We start from the raw sequence: 22,796 nt of genomic DNA, 5'->3' as shown, positions 1-22,796 counted from the left end.
AATCAAATTTTTGCCTTCTGTTGCAATGGAAATTCGAACTTTCCATTTTTTAGCTTAACATTTAAAATAAAATACAGAGGGGGGAGATGACCCAAGCTCAATTCTGAATAAACTTTGAAATGCTTTGAATTTGTTGTATCATAATACAGTTTTGGTTCTGTGGGCCTTTTTCTATGCAAAACATAATTCTTTCTTTGTTACAGTTGCCGTTTCTTTCTCCCTCTTTGTAGAGTTCTCAGATGAGAAAATAGGGAGTCATTTTCGATGCAGTATTGTAGACCTTCTGCAAGCTTGCTACCCTGCCTTGACTGAAGAAAGTATTACTAATGAAATTGTTTTATCACAAAATCTGGATCAAATCCTAAAAGCACTGACACATGTTGAATGTTCTGTGGGTGAGTTATTTTTGTGATCACGAAGACCGATATATGGCTCTAAATTTTTGCTTTGGCCTTTCCAGACAGCAATAAATATAGTAGTAATGCTCTTTGACATATGCATGAATATATATTTTAAAAATCATAAATTCAAAGTGTAAAATTTATCTGTAATTCTTATATTCTGAGCATTAGTTTTCAAAGCTAAAGTTCTGAACTTGTCAGAGAAGTTATTATTTGTCCTATTTCTCTTCAGTCCTAGCAAGGAATTCTTTAAGTGTATTTTAATACAGCAACTTATAGATAAATAGGTGTACCCTTACTGTTTTGTTTGTTTGTTTGTTTTTATAAGAAAATGGAGATAAACTTATAAAACCTTTGTAATATCATAACACCTTCTAATTTTCATAGAGCTTTCGTAGAACTTTTCAGAAGAAGTCTTCCACAGTTTCTTTTTCTCACACCTCTCTTCACTATATAGTGCTGGTGGTTTTTTTCCATTGTTTTTCTCCCATTCACCAAATTTCTGAATGGCTTTTTGGTGTTTTTAAAATATTAAAGAGCAAAAATTTCAGTGAGCTCTAAGAGCTAAATGTTGTGGAGCACAAGGACTGGTCAATACTTATGTTTTAAAATAAATGTTAACAACACAGAACTAGATATATTTTGGGTCATGGTTGCCAATTTAGATGAACTACAGATTTATTCTACTGTGAAAACTTTCAATTAAATTATAATGCCTGTACTGAGATCTATAATTGCGGAGAGAAAATTAGCCTAAAGCATTTCTCTCTCTTTCTCCCCAACCTCCCACCCCCCCTTCTTGACATTTAATCCTTGAATCTTAGATGTACATCTGTTCTCTTCAACTAGACTCTAAAGGGAGTCTTCTTGGCACCTTGATGGAGCAGGGCTCTCTCAAACCTGCGGAGCTGGAGAAGCACCTTGTTTGGAATCAAACACAACTTCTGCTGAGAACTCTTGACCAACATGCCCAAACCATGCCAGAGAGCAACACACAGACAAATTTTGTGAAGGCCTTCCTTGACTACATCACTACGCTGGCTGCTGTTGTGCTACGAAGCCTGAATGCAGAGCTAGGTAAGAGGTTTCTACAGAAAAGTCTGAGCTGAGGTGCAGGTACCCAGACTGGCCTGATTCTGGAAAGTAATTGTGCAAAAACTGTTCCTTGCCAAACGTGCCTACTACCTGTGCATAGTCAGGTCTTTTGATTTCCACTGATTATTACATTTTTTCAAGTTTGTTTCTTAACATCTAGGACACCCACAGCTCAGATAAAAATAGCCTATGGCAGCAGGAAAATAAGAACAGATTCTGCACTCCATTTAGACAAAACAAACAACCCCTGACCTCCAAAAATTCTTAGCACTGCCCTGTAAGGCGAGATTGTTTTTCGCATGCAGTGGATCAGCATACTGTACACTTTACAGCTTTAGAGGCAGCGAGTGCCCTTCTGCTCCACAGGGATAAGCAAAGAATGTGTAGAAGGCCATGCAGAGGTAACTAGGCAGAATTTTTTCATAGAATCAGCAGATGATGGTTGTCCATGAAAAGGAATGCACCATTAGCACTTAAAGCTGTCAGAAGAACAGAACAACTCACTGTGCTAGGAGAAAAAATGCTTGTCTGTTTTTTAAAATTGACAGTAATTGAGCTGCACTAATGTAAAATACCACAGCACTGATTTCAGAGAATACCTTCCCAAGAGAATAAGGAGAAAGGGTGAAGATCCATTTACAGACATGCTGGTTCAGTTCAGATCACTGCCGTGCCAACTGTAACTTCTGCCTGGACATGATTCAGTCCTCACCGACTAATTGCCAAAGCCAAAAATTGCACAATATTTAAGGGCTGTGTGAGTTTTGGGGAAATTTTATTGTACTGGAAGATAAAAGGTAACTTATAAGAATAAGTTATGTCAGAGTTACTTGACATAACTTGGTAGAGGATACAAATGCTTTTTAGCAATTGTGGCCAGGGTTTCACTCCTTTTGTAAAAGTAGCTGTACACCTGTGAGTTCCCTCTGCCTTTGCTAACTGACTTGAATAGAGCGTGGTCTAACTAATGTATATCCAGAGGCTCCTCAGAAACTAATTCTGCACATTCTCTACCTCTCACCGGAAATATATTTTTGTGCAAGTTTGAAGTAGAGTTGCTAAACTGTTTGAATCTAGATCTTGCTTAAAGGCCCTCTTCACTCTGCCTGTTTTGGTAATAGGTCCAGTAAAATGTGAACCAGTGGTGCCACATTTGAGAGGCATATCATAATCACAAATGCCTTGCAATTTACTCTGGATTTTACCACTCTAATGTGAATTTAGACCTCTGTGAATTTATTCAAAGTGATTTCAGGCTCAGGGTCTTAAAATTTGTGTTTCTAAAATAAGAGTTGTTTAGTGTATTAAGCAAATGTATTTGTATTATAATAAATATTCTGATTTTCTTTTTAAGATATATCTTCAGAAGTTAAAGTGGGGAACCCTTTCATACTGTTGCAGCAGAGTCCATCTCAGCTGCTTTCCCATCTTGTTTTTGAGAGGCAAGTTCATCCTGACAGGTTGGTGCTTTTCAGATAATATACTTCTGTAGGTTATTTTGGTGTTCTTGACTTAGTACCTCAGACATGATTAAATTCTTCTCTGGCTACTTATCACAGGTAGTACAGGTACAGCCTGCTGTGTCTCACCACCTCATCACTTGATGCTGCAAGGATTAGTGTGTAGGGAGAGGCTTAGTCACTGGCTTCTCCACCAACCTGAAGATTTTTTGATAGGGAAAACAGTGGCTCCATATTTTTAACAATTACTATCTGTTGTGAAGTGAGGATGCATTTATGTGGATTTTTTTTTAATCGAATGTGTGACAGCTCAGAGGAGTGCCCTTGCAGCTTAGCAATGTAATAAAATAAAATAGACCAGTAGGGCTTATTAGGAATACCGGGCACGACTCTTGCCCTGGTTTGCATTGGTAAAAGTCAATGTTTAAGGAGTAAGTTCCTTTTCTGTAAAGGAATGTCAGCATAAGCCCTGAGTTATTGATATTTTGCTCTATGCAATTTTTTCATACTGAGTAAAAATGGGATATGTAATCTTTCCCTGTATGTACCTGGGAAGAATATTAGGGGGCTTGTTTCTCAAAGCATTTAAAATATTTATGAAAATATGTAAGTGTAAATTGTGCTGGGTAAGCCAGTTCTATTTTCAATCCTACAGACTTTCTTCTCTCCTGGCTAAAGAAGAGTTGAACTTGAATGTGCAGCAGGTTATTGTTAACTGTTGCTGTGAAGGTCTGTCCTTGTGCAGTGCAAGGCAAAACATCCAGGCAAAGTCTCTTCTGACGAACCTCAGCAACTTGGCACACCATTGTGCCTACCAGTGCCTGCCAGATGTTGAAATACCTATTCACAATTCTGCAGTGACCTCTGAGGATATCTCCACTCAGGCCCCATCCTCTCTGAATGACTTGAGCCAGCACACACTGACTGCCTCCTCCCTGGACTTCCTAAAGTCTCAGTCGAAGCTAATGGCCACAGTGGCATGTCTAAGTGCATCTAATATACAGAAAATTCACAAATCAAGTTTGTCTTGGATGGAGTTTCGGGGCAAACGGGAGGTGCCCTTAGGTTTGGAACAGATTTCCAAGGAGTGTGAGGCATTGTTGAAGCAGTTCCCAATATTGGAACGATTTTTTTTTGCTATGATTGAGCCCCTTCAGAATCAAGAGGAAGGTAACAGTTTGGCTACTGTGTTCTCTGGCAAGATATACATATCTCTGGTTCTCCTAGGATTACATTCCACTACAGCTGTTAAAGTATTAGCGGAAGTCTTTGAACAAACTCTCGCTGCAAAGGATTGGGACAGGGCTCTGAAGGTCTTGGATCTGTATAGTCAGGATGTGGAGGAAGTGGTCAATGTGAAGGATGCTGTGCTAAGCTGTGCAGCTGCTGAAGGTAAGAAGGATTAAGTCAGACTTTTTTTACCTTCATCTTTTTTCTTTTTAATGAAGAATGCAGCCTGGATCAGGAGGTAGAAACTAAAGTAGTGGTCCTTGGGCAAATCCAGAGATGGAAATAGATCCTTTTCCTTCCTTCATCCTGAATTTTCTTTCTCTGATGGTGTACTTTCTGTTTTGCAAATGTGCAAATCCCAACCAATTTAGTACAAGAGAACTGGAATGCATCTGTGGTGTTATTTTTATGTGAAGAGCTGAATACATGAGGAGACAGTGATCACTGTACTGTTAATGGAACATTTCTTACAGCAGTATCATTGTCATGCATGGATGATGTGTCCTGTGAAAGGAGGTGCCTTTTGGAGTCTGAATAGTAAGTATCTGATGCTAACTTTGATTACTTCCCACAAATCTGATGCTTGGGATGACTCTTACGTAAATTTTTCAGCCCTGTACTGTTTTGGTGGTGTGATCCAGCAAGGCTAGGGATTTATTTTTATTTTCCAAATTATAGAAACTGAATTTCAAACTAGTGTTTTGTTTCCTCCACAGATAAGGATGGTTGGCAATACTTGTTCCCAGTAAAAAATGCCGTGTTGAGAAGTAGGCTGGCCCTGCGCTGTCTGGACAAATGGCCCCTTGATGCCTGTTTGGAAATCCTAGCTTATTGCATCTCTGACCAGGGTGTAACCAATGAACTGAAAGCCAGTCTGCAGAGCAGGAAGAAAGAACTTCAGGTTTATCAAAAGGTACAAAGTCGTTGTTTAAGTAACCAGTGAGATGAAATAGGCAGCAGGAAGCTAATATGCTTGCTTTCTGAAAAGTTTTAGCCCTTCCTTTGTTTTAGATCATGATAGCTTTTCAAGTCTTTCATCGAAAACAGTTCATGTTAAGTAATGAAGTATCCAATTAACACTCAGCTTTTTCCTTTGTAACTGTCCCACTCTTCCATTAGCATTCAGGTCTGCAAACGTGATTGGATGTAAACATTTATGTGAGTCTGCTTGTTTTGCAAAGTATTTGTTTTTTCATTCTATACAAATGCTACAGCCTCTATAAGCTTTCCATGGCAATTCTTAATTATATAAGAGACATGCAGACAGTGTACAAGACTAGTGGTCCAATGAATGAGTTTGTATTGCAGTCAGTTCTTCTCACTGCAAGGTAGTGCAGATACCCAAGTTGAGTCAGACAGGCTGGCCTGAAGTTCAGCATGGACTGAGAAGCCAGAGCAAAAAGAGGAATCATCCTTGCTGAGCTCTGTCTAGTGGGGGTTCTGCTGACAGTAGTTGTCTCTCTGTTAGTACCAGCAATGTCTGCAGTGTATGTGTACTTTTACATGCATAATTATTGCCATATAATCTTTGAAAAAACTTCGCTTATAAATGTGCTTTGTAGACTCATGCCTCCGAGACAATTACATAGTTTTTTTGGAGTCCAAGGGCATTTCATCATCCCTGAAAAGGGCTAAAGATCATTGTGGGTCTCCTTTTTGACTTTTTCTTTCTATGAAGCAGCTTCTGAAGTGATCAGCTCAGCTGTTTTCATAGACTATTGATTGCTGTAGATTAAGCTTTTAAAATTTGTGCTACTCTAATGTTAACTTTTTCAGATTTTGAATGTGCAAAATGAACCATTGTGGAGTGACTGGCAGGATCTGAAAAAAGCCTGCAGTGATGACCCCCAGACTGTCATGAATATCATTCTGAAAGCAAAGGTTAGGCATCATTAAGTGAATTTTTTTGGATTAGAATACATTAAACTTTGAGTAGATGAATTCATTGAAATAGCATCTTAAAAAATGGATCAGTGGAGATTACCTTGGGAGGAAGGATTTCTTTACTCAGTTCTGTGCTGCAGAAACACATGCAGATCTGTGTTTAATGTCAAGATTTACATGTACCTAATAATTCTTAAGTTATAACTCTTACTCTGAGATAAAACCTGTTCTTTTCTTTTACAATTTTGCAGATTTTAAAATAGTGTTACTATGGGCATAATACAGCCTTGATTATTAGGTAAATGCTAAGACTGCAAATCTGACTGGCTTTAAAAGTGTCTCTCTAAAAAACCAACTTGCTTACCGTGAGATGAGAAGGTATTTTCAATGCAAGCTGTGGCTGACAAAATTGGCTATCATCTTCTCCCCCTTGTCAATGTAATTATTTACTTTCTGCATATGGTAGAGGAGTCTAAGCTACAGAATTTCTTGGAGTTGATCGGAACTCTGGGAGAAACAGCTGTATCAGGAAGGGCAGAGTTTGTCCTTTTATTTTTATTTTTTACTCTTTTTTTTTTTCCTTAATTCTTTAGGATTATGAGCTGTGTGAGGAGTGGGGACACTTATATCCTGTCCCAAGAGAAGACTTGATCAACCTGCACCATGAGCACCTTCTCCACTTACTGGAGATGGGAGACATGGAAAAAGCATTGCAGGTAATAGTAAGACTCTCTCAGTCTTATATCCACAGGTCAGATAAGTTGACAACTGTTTTCCCTGCCTTCTTTGTGTGTGTTTTCATGGTCTTTTTGGTTCCACCCTTAAGAGATGCTATTTGCTTAGATATGCTTTCAGGATCCTGGCTTTCCCCTGTTCTACTTAAGTGAAAATTGAGCTCGGCAATCTAATTCTTGGACCTTATAGCTTAGTGTCACTTACAATGGATGTAAGTGGAAATACAAGGCTTCTTCTATTTGAAAAATAATAATGAAATGTGTCTGTGCTGCTTAAGTAGAAGAACCAGGAGTGAAACTAATAACATGAATTTCTCAGTTGTGCTTCAGTGCCCAAATTAGTGAAATGTGACTTCTTTTGGTTTTAGTAATCATGAAGCTGTCACTTATAACAGAGTGTGTAAAATAAAGTGAATGCTCTCTCAGCCTACATAGCTTTGAAAATACTCTCGAAGCAAAGTGAAGACTTCTCATCGCTGCTCCTTCTGTCCTATTCCTTGCATAATTTTTTTCTTCCTTTAATTTTAAAAGTATTTTGATTAATAAATGGAGAAAATAGGCAGTGAGTAGTCTATAAATGGATTTTTTAAATCATCCTTATGTATATAAGACACTTGTACCAATTAATTTGCTTGCTGGAACATTGTAGGATAATAATGTGTCAGGGACTGCCTTTATAAGGCTGCCTTCCAGGAATGTTATAGAGTTTCAATGTATTTTGTTTGCTTTTGTAGCTTTTACAAAGAATTGAAGACCCTGATATTTGCCTTGCCATCAGTGAACAGTCCCTTGACCAGCATCCAAACTTGGCAGCCTCTCACTTCTTGGCTGATTACCTCACAGCTTACTTCTACGCGAGTTTGACAGCAGCACGCCGCAATGAAATCCAGGCACTCTACATAGGATCCAAGGTGAGTAACACTCTTGCACTGTGGGATTGATGGCAGTATAGAATTGTATAAGTAATTTTATAATGCATAATATTGTCATAATATGAAAAGTCTGTAGGTATTACCAGAGCATTCTCACCATATCGGGTCTAAGGTCCTCAGTCTCAGGATCCAAAGGAAAGTTAGAGATGCCTTAAAACTTCTCTTCCGCTTCTCCATCTTTGCAGTTTCATATTATGAGGTGGTTCTAACTCCCAGTATGAACAGAGCAGTCTTGTGTTTGAGTTGTAGGGAGTAGAGGAACACACAGACTAAAAGAGGGTAGGGTGGAATAAAATAAAATTGTGGTGTTTATCAGAACAGTTGCTATCTTTGTCCCAAGTGAAGATACTTGGGACTCAGCTGATACTCAGCTTACTTTCTGTGTCAATAACACCAAGTGTCCTACATATGCCACGTGTATGGTGTCTTTGACATTTCATGTTTCTCCTAAGTGGAAACTAAGTAATTTCTGCAAATCCACTCAATAATTCATAACAGAAGTAGGAATGGGTCTGAGAAGTCCCACCTCCTTTTTTTTTGGCCTCCAGCTGTTATTCCGTTCTCTGCATAAGCTACTGTGCTAGTTTCTTGTCAAGACAGATTTGAAGGTGTATAATTTTGTCATACACTTTTTTCTTGTGTCTCAGGTGCTGCTGACTCTACCTGAGCTCTCCCGTGTTAACTACTTCCACCTCTCTTCAAGGCCACTGCTCATGCTGGAACAGCTCCTCATGAATATGAAGGTGGACTGGGTAGCTGTCGCTGTGCAGACACTGCATCAGCTCTTGGCTGGGCAGGAAGTTGGTTTTACTGTAGAAGACATTAACAATTTGCTTTCCAAGTATGCAGAAAAAGCTCTCAACTTCCCTTTCACATTAAAAGAAAAGAGATCAGGTGACTGCCTATCAGAATGCTGTTTTTCATTTTGGAAAGAAGGGCCAATATCCCCCCAGAATCATTTCAGCAGTCATGCCACAACATTTTTAGATGTGTGCCTCCAGTCTCCCTCTATCTCAGATCATGTTCTTCAAGTCTTTGCCTTTCTTGTAAACAGATATTTTCAAGGACCAACAGCTTCAAAAATTTCTTGGACTTTTCCTCTATTGCTCCTTCTTGGGGTTTTCTTTTATTGCATGATACTGATCAATTTTATTTTATTCTTGTTTAAAGTGAAGTCACTGATGACTTAAGCAGTTCTAAAACCTGCAGCCAACTGCATCTTCCCTCAAGTAGAATGGGGATTGAATCTTCTGTAGTATTTTCTCCTACCATAGTCCTATTCTTTTTTCTCATATAGAAGACTTTTAAACTTGTAATTCTGTTTAACATTCTCAATATGGTTCTTCCTTCTGGTTTGCCAATCCCTTTTCATCCAGGTTGTCTTTGGTTCTGCATTTGGCTCCTATTAAGGTTTTAGGGTTGGAACAGCAGAGGGTGCTGCAGGTCCAGTCCAGTGCTTTAAATGTCACTGTATTAAAAATGATGTGTGTACCTATCTATATCTATTTATACCTACAGATATGGTACCAACTTGCATTATGCCAGTTTCCGAATGCTGACTTCATTTTGTGATTTAAAGATGCAGCTCTTTCTAATGTAAAAGCATCAGACTTACCTATCTCTTCCTGCCAAATGACCCATATATTTGAAAGTATGTACGTTCCTTCCACTGCAATGTGAAGCTTTTTTTGCCATGAGGATCTTGTGTCAACCAGTTGTTTTTACATCTGAGATTTATTCTCTGCTGCATTATTCCCGTACCTATCAGTAATCATTGCTTTGATAAAGATCCCTTTCTTTGTTTTTTAGGTAATTGAAATTTATATAGTTTTGCATTAATTGCTGTGGACTCATTTTCATGAAAACAGTAATTTTTAATTACATGAATAGTCTTGTTTTGTGCTGACATTCTTATGTACTCCTGTGAATGGATTCCTCTAATCTTGAAAACAGGTAGATGTATTGGCCACTGTTGTCCTAATTTTTTTTTCCTTTCTTCCCTTTGTCCTAGATTCTCTGATACGTATCCAAGAAAGTCTCAATCAGGTATTGGAGTGTGAAGCATCGTCTAAGTCGGGATCATCGGAACTATCTCCTGTCAGCTTTACTGGTAAGATAAAGACCTTGGTGCCCATCATGGTTTAACCTCAGCAGCACCTAAGTATCACACAGCTGCTCACTCACTCCCCCCACCAACCCCTTCACAAGTGGGACATGAAGGAAAATTGGAAAAGAGTAAAACCTGTGGGTTGAGATAAGGACAATTTAATAACTGAAATTAAGTTTAATACAATAACAATAATGATGAAGATACTGATGATGTAAAGGGATATATGAAAGTGAGGAATAAAACCCAAGAAAAACAGGTGCAAAATACAATTGCCCACCACCCGCTGACCAATGCCCAGCCCATTCCCCAGTAGCAATCAGCCCCTCCCAGCAAATTTTCCCTAGTTCATATACTGGGGATGTTGTTCTATGGTCCTTAAATTTAGGTTTTTTCTGTGACCTGAGGAAAATAGCACACCTTGTTTTTTCTGAGAGGCTCCACTTACAGTTCTTATACACAAATAAGTAGAAACTTAAGCAATTTAAGCCAAAACAACTGAAGAATATTTGTAGCTAGGAAGCAACCACAAATTCTTCTATAGGTTCTGTTCAGCATCTAATGCAAGAGGTGCTCTCTTTGTAAGAGGTGCAAAGCGTGTGTAGTGTTTTCTGGTACTCAAGACCCCATCACACAGCTTAAATCCCATTCCATGCTTTTCATGGCCTGGCTCATTTTCAGGTGTAACCATATCTGCAAGTCCCAGAGACAGGAGTCTGCAGCAGAATTTGTTTCCTCAAGAATTTGTGCCTCCTGAGAAGCCACCACCGAAGCAGCAATGGATACCTGATGACACTGAAACAATATGTATGGTTTGCAAAACTGAACGCTTTACTATGGTAAGGCGCAAAAACAAAATACAGACAATCCTAGAACTGTGACCTTAATATGAACTCTTCCTCATAATCTCTCTTAAGAGACACTGGCTAGTTTAAGCAAGGTTATCTGCATCACCATAGGCCTGATAAGATTGCCAGTCCTTTGATATTTAACCTTTAGTTTCAATTTAGTGTAGTTGAGGAGACTGGCAACAGTTAGCTCCTTTTAGAGTTCTGTGAAATGATAGAGCCTAAAGAGGATCTGGTCATCAGAGAGAAGACAACTATGACATCTCAAAAATGTGTAACAACAGCAGTATTAATATTTCAAAAGGCTGTCTAGTTGACTGTGCTGGTTGGTAAGAAATATCATGATCATCATATAATTCAGGTTACCAGTATAGAAAATTGCTGTTGGTTGCACTTTTCTAAAACGTACTGTTTCAGAGTATTTAAGCAACTGCATTGGTACTCTAAGGGAGAAGATTAATTTTTAATCTTGCAGGCAGTCTGTTATCTTCTACTGCTTAGAAACAGTACTGTTTTCTCAAAGTAGCTGTTGCTTCTGAATTTTGAAACTACTAAGATGGTGTCAGAAAAACAGTCTACAGCTTTCTAACTTTTCCAAGAGATGATCTGATTGTGATAAAAATTGGGACAATTTAAATAATGGAAAGCCCAAGACTGCAGCAAACGTATTTTAAATACTGGCCTTTGGGTTTTGTTTTTTTTTTTTGCCATGCCCCCTTCAGAAAGGAATTGTAACAGGGAGAATCAATCATTGTGTAGTTCTGAAAAGCCTTATCCTGCATGATGTTTCCTCTCTTCAAATGGAGTAAGTTTACTCATGAGTGGAGATAGATACAGGAGGGGACTTCAGTAAATTTTTTGTGGCTCATCCATAACCTCTTTTGCTTAGTTTAACAGGCGCCATCACTGCAGGCGCTGTGGGAGGCTGGTGTGCAGCTCTTGCTCCACCAAGAAAATGGCAGTAGAAGCTTGCAGAGAAAATCTGTCTCGTGTGTGTGATCAGTGCTATGGCTACTGCAACAGAGAAGGTCTGCCTGGCTCGGTGCAAGACACAAGCCGGTGAGTCTTTCTGCTCAAGTTCTCCTCAGTTAATGTACACAGCAGAGTACGTGAATGGAATGAGAGAGGCATAAGCATTTGGTTTATCTGGATAATATAATAACATGAGTTTTTTGGCCTCCAGCTGTTGGGATTTCCAGGTTTAATAGGTGTGGGAATGTTCCTTGCGCCTCAGTTTACTTTTCACGTTAGAAAGGACACTGGAGAGCAAGACAAGTCTTGAATTCTTTAAGCATCAATTAATTATTAACTTAAGAATTGAATGCTTTGATGCAAAACATAGCACATACTGCTAGAGTGTGACAAAGTTTCTTGTGGTATACTCCGTTCCTGGATTAACATTGCATGTTGACAAGCTCTACTGAACATATCAATGTTTTAATGTTATTCCTTAATCCCTTGGTTTTAACTCCTTGAACCCTTGGGGATTAAAAAGCAAGTTCGTGATTAGATAGGCTTTGAAACTGCCTTTATTAAAAGGGACAGCTGTGATGACATATTTTCATGATGTGGTTGCTTTAAGCTGAGAATAGGACTGAAATTCATTGTGAGTATGTAGATCAGCTGCTGAGAAGTGCAACTGAAAAGAGTTTTACTCTCTGTGACCTTGAGCAGGCTTGACATGGTCACAGAGTAAGATTTGCTCTTTCCAGCCACGCTTTCAGGTGCATTTCCTCTTTTCCTAGCAAGCCTGCAGATAGCAGTAACCACTATGGCAGTATTGGCCGGCTTCCTAGGAAAAGAGCAATACTGTGCAGATCTGAAGAGGAACCTGTGAAAAAACAAAGAGTCACTTCTAGCTGAACCAGTTTGCATCAGAACAGTTGCTTATGCTGCCATATTAGGTCAGCAGAGTCTGTGAGCTTGAATACCACCTGTTATGTTTTAATTCGTTAATGCCTGGGGTTTTTTATATTCATCGTATTTGTGTATCAAAACCAACTGCATCTTAAAGACAGAGACCCAGATGCCAAAGGCTTCATTTTAGCTCTGACGTATCCTGATACTGTGCAGTTCTCATTCTCAGTGTCTGCTTTTTTATGATGTGTGCAGCTATAATACTATTCCTACAGAAGGTCATAAGAGCCAGTTACTTAGTGCAGTTGCAGAGGTGGGATCTTAGATTTCCAGACAGAAGGGGTAGTGGCAGAGCAGTGGGTTGGATAGGACAGGGAGGAATAGATGTTAGATTTTTACACAACAGTGTTCTGAAAAGGCTAGCCACAGTACTGTCTTTTAAAACTGTGTTTCCCCCAGTGTGCTGAAGTAGGCATGATGGTTCTTTCTGTCATTTTATTGTAGAAAAGAAGAAGATCAGGACCAAGTGGAAGGTAAGGAATGGAGTAATGTTAAACGTCTGTTTTTTAAAGCTCCTCATTAGCAGTTAGAAACTGGAAGCTGATACATCTAGAAATATCTAGTTGCAGCTGAAGTGATCAAAACTTCAGTTACATAATATCGCTGATGATTTTTGCATGTGCAGGCTGAAAGGAGCATTCCAAACTTCCGTAAATTGAGGTTTAGCGGAGATGTCTGAGCCAATATTGAATGTGTTGGATGGGTGTAAAAGAAAGGAACTGAAAAACAGCAATTGGAGTATGCACTTTGCATTCTAGAAACAGTCAGAGGCTGTGGTATGAGTAGGAATTAATTATCCCACTACAGAGCTGTTCTGAGTGGTTCTCTTTTTACAAACCATGACAGTACAATTCTGAATACTACTCAGTGTGCTGTGGTGTTTTATACCCCATGCTGGCTGGACGTAGCAGCACAGAATGAGGCCCCTCTCATGGGTCTGGTTGTGTCCTGAGTTCCATTTCTTGTGCTGGTTGTGTGAATATAGTAATTTTTCTTTAATGTCTGTTTCCACATCTAATATGATAAAGTGTCAGGAATAATAACAAAATTTAATTGACTTTTTCTCTTCCATACCAGAAGGTATTTACTGTATTTTTTCCTTGTTCTAGTGTTTGAGGTCATTCTGCAAAATTTTCCTACGCTGATGTGAAATTTTGTCAGAACAAGATATAGTTATTTGAAGTTATAACAATGACATGAAACATGGTGCAAAATCTGCATTCATGTGTGACTACAAAGCAAATGAGAATATTTTTCCTCACTTGTTTCCTTTTTTAAGTATGATGGGCTATTTGAGCATTTTTTCCCCCTGCTGTTGATGGAAGTTTGCGTTACTGCTGCCTTTGTTTCAAGACTGAAACAGCTAAAATGCAGGTTTTGAGCTGTTGCTTCTGGTTAGATCTTTCTCTTAGCTTGCAGCATTTCTACACGTTACTGGACCTATATGATCCATTCAATAAGAGTGAATAAGAACAATGTGGAAATCCTCAGATTTAAGAGGGAAAGAGTTTTATTTTGCTTTTCTGACTTATCTGATGCCATTGTGAAGAAGGCTTATTGAATGTTTTCAAGCCTGGTTTATTTTTGTTAATCCAGTTTCCTGTTCAGTTTAGAAATGGGTGGAGGGGATGCTGGCTTTTGGTTTGGGGCTTGTTTGTTTATTTTTATTCACCCTACAGTTTTAGAGTTACTCAACACTCTAAAAAGTTATGTGAAATCTAGATCAGTAAATTTTAGGACTTCCTTTTTTTTCATTTTCTTTTTCCCCCAGAGGAAGTTGATCAGGGCAAGTTGGCATTATTTGCCATTTCTTGGCATTGTGAGATTGGCCATTGTTTTTTTGGAACCACGGTCATAAACTTAAGCATCAGAGGGCTTGTGCATTCTCACCTACACTCAGATGACAGACAGTATTTGATTTGAAGCTATTCTGGGTTATGAATTTCAAAACAGATATTTCTTTAATCTGCAGGAAAGAAAACGACTTTTCACAGAAATTAAATGTCTTGAATCATTTGGTCAAAACTCCAATTTTCTGCAGTACTGTTTTATATGAAAATCTAACATTAGAAATCAGGTCATCTTCTCACAATCTTTTGGCTTAAAGCTCCTGGACTATATGTTCAAATAACCTGAATTATAGAAGATAGAAGCAGTTTTAAGTCAATTTAGCCTGTTTTTCTTTTTCCCTTTTGAGCCAAAATCCACAGCTCTCATATTTCCACTTGCCTCCTCAGAAATATTTAATGAGTTGTCTGAGGGAAGGCTAAAGAGTGGAGTTTCCTGTGCTTGATGCCCAGTAGGATAAGAGTTGGATAATCATTTGAAGATGTGTTACTGGAACCAGGTTTTGGTAACAGTTATAGTAAGTTTAGGTACAATTTGGCAGCCTGCTGAGGAAGGGAAATATTTCTGTAATCTGTGTGCTGGACATGTGATGCTGGTAGGAAGTGACACAATGAGAGGATTATAGACAGCAGTTGCAGGACAGTGTAGGAATACTCTGTGTTATGTGTCCTTAGCCAGGTTTCTTGCTTCTTGTACGAGGATTTTACCTGGTGTTTTCTTTTTTGCTGCAGAAACTTCTAATAATGAATATTCTACAGTGGTGCGAACACCCAAGGCAACTGAGCTTGAATGGATTTTTTCCCTGAACGAAGAGGAGAATGAAATTGTACGCAGTGAATTTTATTATGAACAGGTGAGAAAGAGAATGCAGTATAAGCAGTTCCCTGGAGAACTTCCTCGATACCTATATTTGTCTGTCTTTCCTCAAATTGTCAGGCTCCCAGCTCTTCCTTGTGCATTGCCATCCTTAGCCTGCACAGTGACAGCATAGTGTGTGGCCACCAACTGATAGAACACTGCTGCAAGTTGTCCCAGGGGCTCACTAATCCTGAGGTGGATGCTGGTCTCCTTATGGACATCATGAAACAATTGCTCTTCAGTGCCAAAATGATGTTTGTAAAAGCTGGAAGGAGCCAGGATCTAGCTCTCTGTGACAGGTGACTTAATCAGTTGTTCACTAGGATGTATTGAGATACTGTTGAGAGCATTATCCTTTTTCACTGGGAGTGGAGGGTGGGAGGGTTGTTTTGTGTTTGTACTGTGGACATTTTAAACAAGAAGTTCATAATGTAATAATAATATAAGAGTTCAAATAGTAGAAGTTCAAGTAATATGACCACTTAATAATTACTGAGGAAATTCTCTGATTAGGAAGAAATGATTCACAAAGACTAAGATAAATATTTCACTTCTGATATTGTGTATCTGCTTTCAATCTATATTTTAATACAGGATTTTAAACTTGTGGTTCCTGTGAATGAACATTTTACAGTTCTTCAAGTTTTGTCCTACAGAACTTGAGGTGGCAGGTGTAATATATAAATTTCACATGTACTGTTTTGATTTGGCAAGACTGAGATGGTGTCTGCAATTAGCATGTTACACTGAACATGGCAAAAAAACCCCAAACAATAATAAGTGGTTTGAATGGGATAGTATGATGGTTAGAGAAACCTGGTACACTGGTGATCAGGAACCACTGTTCTAAGAGATGTCATTGACATAAAGTTCTTTACTGTATGATAATAGTGAAAGTGTATGTATTTGTTTAACCTCTAGCTACATCAGCAAAGTGGATGTGTTGAATATTTTGGTTGCTGCTGCCTACCGTCCTATACCGTCTTTGGATCAGATTCTTCTCCCAGCAGCAGTAACAAGATTAAGAAATCAGCTTCTGGAAGCAGAGTACTATCAACTAGCTGTAGAGGTAATGCCAATGGAAGAATGTCAGTGTTAATGCCTCTGTACTGGCTTCTGTTTTTCTCCCTCCTGAATTCAGATGGATATGATGTGTGAATGGACAATATTTAAACAGTTACAAACTGAGATTAAGTTTGTAGACAAGGAAGAAATAATTATCTGGACATGAGAAAAAATTTCTGAGAAGGGAAAATCCTGCTGTGGAGCAGGCTGCAGAAGGGAAAGGTAGCAACCTTGCTTCCTGGTACAGTTAAGGTTGGAATGGACTAACTGCAAGAAAGTCATTAAATGGAGGAATTTTGCATCCAATAGAAGGAATGAGACATCCTTTGTGGCAAGACTTTATCTGAAGCTTGTATGTTTGATTTTATTTGTCTGTAATCCCACAGCAGACAAAAGTAAGGCACCTTTTCTGACTTGGAAATCAGCAATGTTGACAAATCAGTGCATCAGAGCTCATCTGGTGTAGTTTATCGTATTCTATCTTCCTCCTACTCCCAGGATATTGTAATCCTGTATGATGGCATTGCAATTTGTTAAGTACAGTATTATGATACTACAAACAGGATTATGATTTTTTAAGAGGTAATAAACAGATGACCTATATGAATAAAAAATATTAATAAATAGATGACCTATATGAATAAAAATTACTCATATTTAAAAGCAGCTGGTCTACTGAAGAAAATCAGGAATAAATTTTATCAGCAAAGTTGTATGAAATAAAAAATATCCTGGCGGTTCGTGAATTGTCTTCTGTTGCTTTTTTTAAAACCGCAAACCTGATGAATTCTGCTCTGTAAAAATCATGTGCTTTAGAAAAGTACATGTGAAAATGGCATGTTTTAAAACTGATGAACTGAAATTCCCAGATAAACTTGTACAATAAAAAATACTTCCACATTTGGAGATCCTGGGTGTTTTGGTAGTTGGCCTTTTGTGCCAGTAATATGGTAATAATCAGCATGAGTTTTTCATGTGTTTTTTTAGTTGTTGTTTGTTTTTAATGGGAAATGCACTCTAAGAAGTGAAAGGTCACAATCACAGACTGTATGATAAGCTAGTTTTCCTATTTTCTGTGCTGGGACTGTGTTGCATTACATTTTTACATCATTTGCAATAACAAATTATTTTGATTTTAGGTTTCTACAAAATCTGGATTGGATCCAGGTGGAGCATGGCATGCCTGGGGCATGGCTTGCCTTAAAGCTGGAAATTTAAGTTCAGCAAGAGAGAAGTTTAACCGATGTTTAAAGCCACCTATGGACCTAAACCAGCTGAACTATGGTTCAAGGCTTGTCCAGGATGTGATACAGTACCTGGAGGCCACAGTGAAGCCAATACTCATTGCAGTAAGAATCTTCTGTCTGCTCTGAAGGGCTATAGCAAAGCCAAGTAATGATGTTTTAATACACATCTTATAGCAATGCATGTTGCAGTATCAGGTGTTAGGGTTTTTTTCCTTCTTTGTCATGATCGCATATCGCAAAACGAATACTGTTGAAAAATTTGTTAGGTGTTTCATCACAGGATTTGATAGTAATTTGGGGCATACTTTGTGGAGGGGAAAGAAGCTGTACTGCTTAACATGTTATTACTGCAGTTTGAGGAAGCTAAACTCAATCCCTGCAACATATTGTGATTCTACAATGATGCAGTTTTTCTACTGAAACTCTGATAACTTTGCAGGAATCCAAAGGAGAATTTCAAATGCTGTCCACTCTTCTTTTCTCATGAAAAAACACAATTACATGGTTTGGAATTAGCTCTGGAAGTCTGGATTAGGGACCAAAAAATTACTTTTAGGATCTAAATAACTGCAGAATCATGATTAAAGACCACTTAGTAGTACATATTTTAGGAGAATGAAAAAGCCAGTTTGAACTAGGCTATTAAGTAGCTGTAGGCAGTGGGATTGTGTTTAAATAAGCCTTCTGCTTGTCCTTGGAAACAGCCATGCTGGCTACAGCAACATTCAGCACCTCTGTTGATAGCAGGGTTCCAGTGTAGTGTTTATGAAAAGCATTACTGGATTCTCATCCCTCTAAAATAATACATATTTTAAAAACAACAATAACAGAAATGCTTTAGGGCTGAGTGACAAGACCTAACTGAGAAGAAAATTTTTCTCTTACCACTTGTCACTGATTCTCTGTGTTAATGGCAGGATGATGATTACTTTGCCACATTGAGGGAACTCGAAGCAACACTGAGAACAAGAAGTCTGTCTCTGGAGATGATGTGTGAGGGGAAGATTCAACACAACAGCTATTATCAAGAGTGCTTGTTCTATTTACATAGTTATGGCACTAATCTGGCAATAATAAGCTTTTATATGAGGCATGACTGTATGAGAGAAGCACTGCTTCACTTGTTAAATAAGGTGAGTAATTTAATTTGCCATCACTGAAACTGAAATTTGAAAAATGGTAATGAGCATCATGTCGTGTTCTGGGTAGTTTTCTGCACAGGAGTTTTCTGAGGTCCTGAATGTTGTTATACAAACTATCCAGTGACTGACAGTTCAGTCACATGAAAAAACAACTTTGGTCTTTATATCTTGTGTTTAATCTCTCTTCCACGTTGTGTTGAAACAGGACTTTCTAGAGAGGAGAAAACTCTGCTTCTTTTTTCTTTTTTCATAGATGTTCTGCATCAACAGCACTTTGTCTTTTTTTTCTAAAAAGCTGAATACATGGGACTGTTGTCATACAGTTCAGAGGACATGGAAAATTTGCCTTTCAAATATGTCCTTTATACCAGTTTAAATTTGCTTTTTAAAAAAATTGCCTATTTTTGCAATGTTGGTGACATAATTTTACTGGTTAAGTAGTAGACTTAGAAAATTCTCTAGACATACAATTTGATGGGTAAGTTTTGGGCAAGGAAACTGGTAGTGATCATGCAAACTAGAGAGCAGAGTTTGTTACCCTGAAGCTGTAAGGTACTGAGCTTCTGATGAAACATTTTGCAGTTGGTTGGAAGCATTTTATTTGTATACTTGTATCTTATTCTGAGATTTAAAACAAAAAAAATTGAAAAAATTGTCATATCAAGTTTTTAGAACATATATACAGGCCATGTTGACACATATTAATGTTACTGTGAAAAGAAGCACATGTGAGGCTGCATTTGCGAGACCATAGTCAAGAGAACAAGGGAAGTAAATATCCCCCTCAGCTCACTACTTGTGGGGTTTCATCTGGACTACTGTGCCCAGTCGTGGGTTCTGAAGTACAAAATAGACAGTGTCAATGTGGAGCAAGTCTAGTGGAAGGCCACCAATGGCTGGGGGCCTGAAGCACATGATGTAAGAGGAGAGCGATAGAGCCAGGTTTTTCCAGGTGAAAGAAGAGGAGGCAAGAGGAGATCTATGTGCTGTTTTCAGCTACCAAGTGGGTGATTAGAGGGAAAATAGAGCCATGCTTATCTCACATGCATCCAGTAAAAGGGTAAGAGACAGTGGACACAGTCTGAAGCAAGGGAGATTCCAACTGGATATAAAGAAAAGTTTTGAGGTTTTTTTCAGTGCGTGTATTTAGACATGGGAACTGGGCTGCAAAGAGGCTGTTGAATCACCCTACTTTGTCATGCTCAGAACTTAACTGGACAGGTCCAAGAACAATGTGACCTAACTTGGAAATCATTCTTTGAGTGGTGTTTTGAACAAAATGACCTCGAGAGTCTCCTTTCAATATAAATTAGTTATTAATTTTATGATCTCTGTCACTTAATACTCCTTTATGTTACATAAGGAAAATAAGCTACAGTGGCTATGCTTCAAGCTAATTTTTGTTTGTGTAGGAATCCCCATCAGAAGTGTTTATTGAAGGGATCTTCATTCCAAGTTATGAAAGTGGAAAACTGCATATGCTGGAGAACTTGCTGGAAACCATTGATCCAGGATTGGAGAGCTGGGGAGTTTACTTAATTGCAGCCTGCAAACACTTGCAAAGAAAGAACTATTATCATATTCTGTATGAGCTGCAACAGTTCATGAAGGTAAGTTGAGGGACAGTGCCATCTTTTTCAGTGAAATGTTGAATACTGTCAGACTTTGGGTCATTTACTTTGGTGTAAATCTCTCTGTTGGACAAGTATATTTTTGCTACTTTACAGTCCTAAAAAACAGATAGAAAGGCTGATCCTCACTGAAGCTGACCTGCTGTTTGTGTCATAGATCTGACACATTGCAGTAACTTAACTGTGCTTAAAAGAAAACAGAGCATTACCTGCTTTGTGTGAGCGCTTTAGTGCAGACAATGATTAGTTTGGTCCATCTGATCTGCAGTACATTTCTTCTAGGATCATGTCCGTGCTGCCATGACCTGCATTAGATTTTTCACTCATGGAGCAAAGTCTTACACTGAACTGGGAGGAAAACAGACGTGGCTTCTAAAGATCAAGGACCACCTCAAAGTCTACCTGCAGGAGGTCTCAAGAAGTTCAGGAAGGAAAAAAATGGCATTCACTTTTCGGAAGAAAATGTCTGCTACAGATGTGTCGAGGTATCTATCAGCAAAAAGTTAAGTTATAGGAGAGGGGAAATTCAGGCTTTAGACTCTTTTTTTTTTTTATTGGTTGCATTTAAGTTGGCTTTAGCTAACGTGTGCTGGTTGTGCCTGACCCAAATCTGACTTTTATGTAGTTATGAGTATAGGATTCCCATCACTTTTTCCCCCAACAACCCAACCCAGGAGGTTGTTGATTGTTTCTACTAAAAATATGTCTGTGTATCAGATTATCTTCCTTTAATTTAAAAACCAAAAACTGTACAGTGCATAGACAATTATACATTAATCTACAAGTTTTTTTCTTTTTCTCTTCCTTTCCTCTCCAGAAAGCAAGCAGCTTTATGGTGCTTTGCTGTCTACTGGAGTTAACTCACAACATTCAACTATGCACAAGTTATAGGTGCTAGAGATAATAGAATCCCTGTATTCAAAAATCAAAGTGTAAATTTAGCCAAATCTCTCACGTACTTGAGGTTTTATATCTTGGTTTCCTTAGGGGCTTTTTTCTTTCTTTTTTTTAGGCTAGACACAAACTTTGGGGGGAGTGTGTGTGATGAAATGAAAAAGTGGGTGTGGATATTTATTTGGAATCCAGATTGTCTGGCTCACTTATTTGAAATAATGTGAACAATTGCTTAACTTAAGTTTGTCATGCATGTTAAGCACACAGATCTGAAAGGCAATCTCATTGCTGCAGACTTGGCTGCACAAAAGACAAAGTCAAAAAATAACTAAAATAATTCTTTATATCTTCTTTTGAAATTTCTTGAAAAAATTAGTAAGTTCACATAATTAATAATTGACACTTTCTCTATTGCAAAATAAAGTCAGAATTTTCTCACTCTCTAGGCACATCAATACAGTTGATCTGCAGATGGAAGTAACAAAATTCCTGCATCAGTGTGAGAGCTCAGGAACATCTCAAATGACAGGTTCCTCCTTGCCCACACTCTTTGGAAACAATAACATGAAAATGGATGTTGCTTGCAAGGTACTTACTGCTATTTTAAAGACAGCTCTATTTTCCATCAACAATACTAACTTGATATGAAGGTTGAAGCATTTGATGGCTGGGGCAGCCAGTTGTGTTTTTCATGGGCAGGTTACTTATGCATGCATGCAACCCATCATTTATGAAAAGTTCATGATTTTCCTCAAAGTAGCAGAGAACATGAGAACTTGGAGCTCCTCAAAGTTCCAGTTTTCAGAGGCAGAGGATCCCAAATACAAATAGTAATATGCCTTTTGACTATACATCTATTGTGTTCTGAAGCAAGGCAAATACTGCTGCTATTCTAACCATTCTTAACTTTAGCTCATCTCCATCTCTAAGTTGCCTAACATCCCACAGGGAATCAATCAGTATGTGTGACAATAGACCCTATATTTGCTGTACTTGTTGGGATGGTGCTGTTTCCTGTTGAAGTAATGCATTGTCTTTTGACCTCTGGGCAAAATCTGAATTTGCATTAATATTATTTAATTGTATGTAATGAAAAAGGCATGTGCATCCCCAGACTTGTCTGTGCCTTTCTTTTCAGGTCATATTGGAAGGCAAAAACATTGAGGAGGGGTTTGGGATTGCATTTAGAGTTCTCCAGGTATGGAAAAGCTTGATATAACGAGCAATATTATTACAAAGTAACTCCTGCAAGTAGCAATTGTTTAAACAAAAGCCCTTTTTTTTTTTTCCCAAAATGTATTTTAAACCCCGACATAAAAAACCTCTTGTGAAGAAAAGTCACAAGTTCAAGTTTTATATGTCCATGTATTTGGAGGAAACTTGGTAAGGAGATTAAGATGCTGCTTCAGTAGGACATGTCCAAACTAATTGGGTCCTACAAAGGAATTAAGTACAGCTTTTCCTCTGCTGTGCACCTTGTTCAGTGCCTTAACGCTGGCAAAC

The 22,796-nt window shown here is 38.4% G+C and overlaps 1 protein-coding gene across 3 annotated transcripts in view; it reads left to right on the top strand.

The window, feature by feature from the left end:
- ZFYVE26 (zinc finger FYVE-type containing 26) overlaps positions 1-22,796 on the top strand; it is a 46,813-nt gene that overhangs the window by 18,521 nt on the left and 5,496 nt on the right. For 2 of the 3 annotated variants that reach the window (XM_017829743.1, XM_017829742.1), the window contains 22 exons: positions 231-395; positions 1,251-1,478; positions 2,851-2,956; positions 3,612-4,348; positions 4,903-5,099; positions 5,963-6,067; positions 6,664-6,786; positions 7,539-7,715; positions 8,384-8,630; positions 9,748-9,846; positions 10,525-10,682; positions 11,581-11,750; positions 13,053-13,081; positions 15,188-15,309; positions 15,393-15,613; positions 16,236-16,383; positions 17,519-17,728; positions 18,544-18,759; positions 20,181-20,378; positions 20,682-20,884; positions 21,740-21,881; positions 22,432-22,491. In XM_017829743.1, the coding sequence (XP_017685232.1) occupies positions 231-395; positions 1,251-1,478; positions 2,851-2,956; positions 3,612-4,348; positions 4,903-5,099; positions 5,963-6,067; positions 6,664-6,786; positions 7,539-7,715; positions 8,384-8,630; positions 9,748-9,846; positions 10,525-10,682; positions 11,581-11,750; positions 13,053-13,081; positions 15,188-15,309; positions 15,393-15,613; positions 16,236-16,383; positions 17,519-17,728; positions 18,544-18,759; positions 20,181-20,378; positions 20,682-20,884; positions 21,740-21,881; positions 22,432-22,491 (4,061 nt within the window). Of the gene's footprint in view, positions 1-230; positions 396-1,250; positions 1,479-2,850; positions 2,957-3,611; positions 4,349-4,902; positions 5,100-5,962; positions 6,068-6,663; positions 6,787-7,538; positions 7,716-8,383; positions 8,631-9,747; positions 9,847-10,524; positions 10,683-11,580; positions 11,751-13,052; positions 13,082-15,187; positions 15,310-15,392; positions 15,614-16,235; positions 16,384-17,518; positions 17,729-18,543; positions 18,760-20,180; positions 20,379-20,681; positions 20,885-21,739; positions 21,882-22,431; positions 22,492-22,796 lie in introns of those variants that run through there. The other variant, XM_017829744.1, reaches the window with a different exon arrangement.

Source organism: Lepidothrix coronata, unplaced genomic scaffold (genome assembly GCF_001604755.1).
Source record: "Lepidothrix coronata isolate B3197 unplaced genomic scaffold, Lepidothrix_coronata-1.0 Scaffold168, whole genome shotgun sequence".
Lineage (NCBI taxonomy): Eukaryota > Metazoa > Chordata > Aves > Passeriformes > Pipridae > Lepidothrix > Lepidothrix coronata.
This window is presented reverse-complemented; position numbering and strand designations above follow the sequence as displayed.